We start from the raw sequence: 6,717 nt of genomic DNA on the forward strand, positions 1-6,717 counted from the left end.
AAAGTCATTTTATTGGGCAGTTAAATGGGTCCAGCAATAACATAAATGTGAACCGGTCTCACCTAAACATAATTCCTCTGACATCCACACCACGCAAAGCACAGACACATTCAACACACAGACTTCTCTCAGAATGATGTACCAGTAGGCTGGTATATTTCCAATACTGTAGCTTTATTTTTATGTGTGCTCCTAAACAAGCCATTTGTCAGTATATAGATGGACCACTAACAAAGAGGTGAAAAAACGTGCTGTATCAACAATCCTCTGTCACAGTTTCATAATGTTAAGATAGTGTACGTATTGTTTAAGTGTCACATTCAGGTTGGCTTGCGTGACATGAGTGAGGGAGGTTCAACTGGTTTGTGAGCAGTTAAATGAAAATGGGGTCTAAACAGTAAATACGCTGAGCTAATTAAATCTTTCTGCTTAGCTTCTCCTCTGCTCCCCTGTGATGTATGGAGATAACAAAGCCATGACACATGCTCAACAATGACACACACGTGTATTCCCATGCACACAAACAGTACATGTACACGTGCACTTGCATGGGGGGACCGTGGGGAGGGAGAGGGTCATTGACGGAAAAGCAATATGACTAGTCTCTGCAAATGTGACACTCTTAAGTCTATTTATTATATTTTGACGAAGAACAGAAAACTAACGGCATGCAAATGTAGGGTTCATTCATTATAAGCTGTATTTTCATACCTGAATTCTGTTATGGACAGAGAGTATCTGGTATATTCACTAGGCTCTTAATGTGCTGTGTAAAGGAAATTGAGTATTTCTACTGCATTGACTGTCCAATTAATGAGCAATTAAGAAGGAACACCCCATAGTCATTTTCAATCAGCTCCTTTAGAAGTTCTATGAATATTACTGTATTCACTAAATCAATAAATATCAATATCTGTCTGATTGCTTCATGATTGCACTGCATCATCTGTCTCCTTGTGCTATTTCTTTATCAGTATAAAGGAAAATAAATGAATCAATCAAAAGAAAATGTGTCTAAGACATTGATTTTAAATTGTCATTGCACATAATATTATTACAACCACTGGGATGTAAAAACCAAATTTTAGGCAAAAATGCGAGGGGGGAAAAAGTCAACTTTAAGGTAAAACAGCACATGTGAGGTGAACCAGACGTTATCAATAATAACACTTAGAATAACACAAGTGTTACAGACAAAGGAAGAGGGAATGGAATATCACACAGTGTGATACCTGAACCTGTGAACCTAAGCGCTCATCGTTCCTAAACATGGACCAACGGTCGCCTTCCATGGATCTCGTCAGAGAGAGAAGGTGGGAGCAGCCGGGTCATGTTATGACTAGTGTGCTATAGAGGCCTGTTGAAACCACACAGCTGATGCTGAACACACAACACACAGAGAGAGTGACCCTGACAATGTCTTCCTTGTTCAACACAGTGAAGCAAAAGTGTCTGAATAAACACGCGATGGATGGTTGCTAATAGTGGAGCATTAAAAAGTAACCCACGCAAATCCTTTTCCGGCCCGATGTATTTTTTCATGAACTTCTACAAGGATGGATGATCTGCAAACTGCAGAGACTTGAAAATATATGAAAGTGCCAATGTTTCTGGATAACAACATATCTAATGTAGTACAACCAAACCGAATGTTACAAAACCCCTCCACTGTGAATTTATGATTAGGGAATTTAACAGCAGAAACATTTCAGAAGGTTCACTAAGGATAATACGATGTTTTATCAAATATGAAAATGTATCAGTGTAGACATTGATAACCCAAAGGTCTCAAGTGAGTATGATACAATGGAATCTGTTCATTAAGAGAAAATATTTCTAAAATATCAGTCATTATTTCTGTTATTTCTTTGCATATATCTCTCCCTAGTTGCAGTGTGTGTTCTTCAAGACAGATCTATGACAGGCATTTCTACATGGGTGGTTTTATGCACGCACACACACATACACAGACACACACAAACCACGCACACATAATTATTTAATCTAATAAATCACTAACAGCTGTAGTTGCCATTGTAGCGCCGATGACTGAAACTACATCATCTCTCCTGAACTTTTTCAGTTGGTCTGAACTCTCTTCTCTTCAACAGTTTCAGTTGGCCTGATCCTAAGTTCGTGAGTTCCTAAATGTGTGAGGTTTTGCCTTGTTTTGATAGACTGTTAGCATCAACTTAGCATTTTACTGGAAAATATTGCAGTAAAATGGTAATTACATTACAGAAACCAATCTATTACTACAGTAAATGTTTTGAAGTAACACTCATTACATGTCAGTTAGTACCACAACTAGAAGTTTATGTACCACATAGGATTAAAGGGGAAATTAACCCATTACAGAAATGTTTCACTCTTTCTGTGTTGGTAGTACATTCCTCCAAATGTTTTTTAAATAATTATACTCACTCCGCAGTCAGTTTTTTTTTATATGTTTGAATGGTGCAGTTTTAAACAACAACAAAAATATGCAGGTATGGATTTATGGAACAATGGATCTTATTTTATTTAATGTAAAGACATTATCCAGACTGTGGTTCTGGTATAATTTGATTTGGTCTTGACTCTTGTAAAGCATTGTATCAGATGCTTTGAGGGATTTCCATATTGCAATGCAAGTCAATGCAAGGGAAGACTCAGCAAAACGTAAACATATTTCTATAATAAAATATCAAAAAACTGTTTGGGGGATCAATAACACGTACATAAATAGTGTAAATAAAGCTAAATGTAAACGCGGATAAATTACCAATTTAATTGAAACCAAGTAATGCATAATAAATACCATGCAAAATATCAAGTTAACTGAGTGTAAGTAAAGCCATCCTCACACACACAGTCCAGCTGCCCCGGCATTCAGCTTTAGTTGGCAAGGTGATCTACCAGGCTCTCGTCGGAATTCAACGTGTGTTCAGGGGGAGCTACACGACTACATGAGAAGTCATTATAAACGACTTTGGAGGAAGTGAAAACTCGTATAAGTCCGTAGGTGAGGTGTAATCCAAGAAAGGTTAGGCTTATGTATTATGGTTAGGATTTGGTATTCGTGTGTGTGTGTGTGTGTGTGTGTGTGTGTGTGTGTGTGTGTGTGTGTGTGTGTGTGTGTGTGTGTGTGTGTGTATGTGTGTGTGTGTGTGTGTGTGATCTCCTACCTGTTATTGTGATGTTGCTGTACATGTTGGAGAGCTGCTCCTTGAGAAGGACGAGTTGCATTTGAGCAGCCTTCTCTCTTTGAAGTTCCAGCATCATGTCAGGATGGTGGGCCAGCTTACAGCCCCCCTGTTTGTCCAGGGCGATGTCACTACGCACTATATCTGAGGGTGGACACACCGATAAAGAACGGGTCGTTCCAGTTTCCTTGCGCACCTCTTTTTGGCAACATAGTGTTGTTCCCGTCATGCCAATAACGCTTGTTTGAATTTCAATTTGAACGCTAGACTGCTACAGAAAAAAATAATACAGGCCTGCTAGTAGACGTTGATATAATGCAGAATACTTCCAATGAATCTAATGTCAGTTTAAACAACTCATAGATGTTCTAATCAAATTGAGAGAAGAAAAACAATCCAAAAAAAACACATAAATAAAATACAACGTGAGTCATAACCAACACAATGTAGCGCGTAAAACTGACCATCTTCGTAGTTTTTTAGGTAGTAGTCTGGGCCCGGGCCTCGGAACTTTGCAAGGTTCTTCAGGTTGTGGAATTGAAGGAAGTCCGTTCTCTTTCCTCCAAATCTCAGATAGGCAGGGGACAGTCCACGGGCAAGGGTAACCAAACGCTTAGAACTACACAGAAAGACAAGATTGATATGAATATGTTATACAAGTAAATAAAAAATGTTGATAACAGTATTTTTACGGTTTATACGGCTTTTAATACAAAGAACCCGCATGAAAATACCTAAAATTACAATTGATTTCAGATTGATTTCAGTCATTGTACAGTCATTGTACCTGTACAGTCCCAAAAATAAAAATACTTGTTATTTAGAAAATACATCTCATTTATCATTGCAATATCTAGGACTAGCCTAGTGATATACTCCTCAGATTCTAAACCTTATTAACAAAGACAAAAACCTGAAAGTGGTAAAACAAACACTTTTGTACGCATGTGCTGTATTGCTTTCTAACCGATTTTTGAAAAGTATATAGAATTTATACCAGAGGGTTTAAAATATTTTTGATGTCAAAGGGCAAAATGTGATGACGGTGCAGCCGTGCCAATGCTAAAAGCATGTGCAACATTACAGCGTAATCAAGTCACTGTCAAAACCCAATCCATGGGTTTTCCAGACTGGACTTTCAGAACATTTGTCTTTACAACTAATCTTTATTTGAGTGATGCTTGTGATCCCTACTGGTATTTACATTATATTTACATGGTGGTAAAATACGACCTGACAGCTTTTCCAATTTTAACATTACGTTTATGACCCCCTCACAAGACTGTTCATCTGCTATAGAAATTATACCTTCTACACATCTGAGACAGAAGTTCAGCATTAAGGATTACAGACTATTCAAGAAATGTTGTGTTTACAGACTAGTCAAGAAATGAACAACATAGATAATACACTTTCTGAACTAACTGCCATTTGTATGTTATCGAAATAAACACCATGCATGACGTTTAGACAACATTCACTTTCTCGAGTATTCGGAGTGCAAATTTTAAAAACTATTTCATTTTTTATTATATATTGACAAATATTATGTATTTGTATTAGGCAACTGTATGCTATAAGTCACATTCTTTCAACGTTTTTATGAATGGAAATAATAGCACGGTAGTGCAGTAATAGTTTATTGGTTTTCGTATTTACATTACTTTGCATATGGACTGTTAGGTGATCGAAATGCGTTATCAGATATGATGATCCGCTGTGTCCTGATTTAAATGTTTACCTACTAAAAAATCGATATGAACCTAACCAGTACATTGAAAGAAAATATGGGGACAAAGGTGTACAGGGTTATTAATGAAATTATCGGTGAATTGATTAACAGACAGATATGAAGATAGGAAAATATTGTATCCCAACTAAAACAAATACCTAAAACGCTACACAACAATTAGGGTGTTAATATGATTATTATGGTACATTTTAAAACTACTATAAGCAGTCTTAGCCTAGTAGTAGTAGTAGTAGTTGTAGCAGTAGTAGTAGTTGTAGCAGTGGTAGTAGTAGAAATAGCAGTAGTAGTAGTAGTTGTAGCAGTAGTAGTAGTTGAAGCAGTGGTAGTAGTAGTAGTAGAAATAGCAGTAGTAGTAGTAGTAATGGTGTTATGATTATTATGATAATTTTCATTGTTATAATAATTATTATGATATAATTTATTTTAAAGAATGTGCAGGCTGAATGCTAACCTCATACCAATTAATCATACGATTGACATTTTTACAGCATTTGGATAATTTTTTTCTGAAATCCTGACCTTCCCACGGAGTGATTATAGTGAATCAGTACAAAAATATTGACAACGAGCTATGAAAACCTAAAATCTAATTGAACTATTTTACTTCATATTTAGGTTCTATGTTAAAACGCAATGACCCCTTTCTCTCCTCATAGACCATAACACTGGACGTTTCATTGGAAATAAGAGAACTCTGTTTACGGAAAGTCTGCTGGGAGCTTCATAGGCGGCATTTAGGCCTGCTTATACCTAGAAAACTATCCTCTACATACCCAAATTGTGCGTTGCAGCCGAAAACACGTAAACTATATGATAAGAGCTCAGATCACCTCAAATGCACTTAATAGGGCTGTATAACGGAGCCAGAGAAGAATGACGCAATCAGGTGACAAAAAGGGTATCAACTTAAATGACAAAATATTACAGACCATTGGAAACGCTGGACGGGTTTATTAGGAATGCATCCTTATATCTAGTCCAATCCATGTAGGCTACCCCATATCGAATGTCACCCTGTAAAATCAATTGATAATCTGAAAAGGTTTAATCGTGGTATCGTTTTATTATACCGTTCATATGATACAGAATCCGATTATGTTTAAATGAAAACCAAAAACAATGCATGTCATTCAAACGTGAGAATAACGACAATAAAGCAAAAACGACATAAAGCAGGGAGTGTGAATGGAATCTACCTCAGAAAGTCCAGCCACCCGTCCTTTATAATCGACGGATCCAGCTGTAAAGAGAGGAAGTTGTCGTTCAGAACTTTAACTGGACTGCGGGCGTTGACGTCCAACAGAATCAGCGTTCTCTCCATGAACCCTGTTCTCTTTCCTCCGCCGCCGGGTGTAGGTCTCCGGTAGGTCGAAGAAGAGGACAACACCAACTGCACCATCAGTGCAACGGATGCCAGCCACAGAGAGGAGCTAGGGAAGGGGAATATCTTCGATTTCGGCATCTTAATGGCTTTTGGTACCACAGATGAAACAATGGTAAAATGTAAACCCTGCTCTGGTGCTTGAGGGAATGTGAGAGAGGCTTTAGGGGTACCTTCCAGTCGCAATTCTCTCACCCTCTTCTTTGAAGCGAAGAGATATAATCCTTTCTGTCTGTCCGTCTCCCACTGCGCCCCCCGCCCCTTCGTGTGTTTTTGGGAGCAGAAGAGGGGAGCGCACGCCCCGGGCCAACCTCCCCGTTAGAGAGGGCCATGAGCCGGGGGGAGGAGAGGAGGTGGTACCGCCCTCTCAAGCACAGCGTAGCTTTTTGGTGAGGGCT

General features: G+C 38.3%; 1 protein-coding gene across 1 annotated transcript in view; it reads right to left on the bottom strand.

The window, feature by feature from the left end:
- Nucleotides 1-6,493, bottom strand: part of hpse2 (heparanase 2) — a 93,184-nt gene extending 86,691 nt beyond the window's left edge. Inside the window, exons 1-3 of the mRNA XM_010889023.4 lie at nt 6,135-6,493; nt 3,650-3,804; nt 3,168-3,329 (exon numbers count right to left, since the gene is read on the bottom strand). Of these exons, the coding sequence (XP_010887325.2) occupies nt 3,168-3,329; nt 3,650-3,804; nt 6,135-6,400 (583 nt within the window). The 5' untranslated portion in view covers nt 6,401-6,493. The remainder of the gene's footprint in view (nt 1-3,167; nt 3,330-3,649; nt 3,805-6,134) is intronic.
- Between the last annotated feature and the right edge of the window lie 224 nt (nt 6,494-6,717).

Source organism: Esox lucius, chromosome 6 (genome assembly GCF_011004845.1).
Source record: "Esox lucius isolate fEsoLuc1 chromosome 6, fEsoLuc1.pri, whole genome shotgun sequence".
Classification (NCBI taxonomy): Eukaryota; Metazoa; Chordata; class Actinopteri; order Esociformes; family Esocidae; genus Esox; species Esox lucius.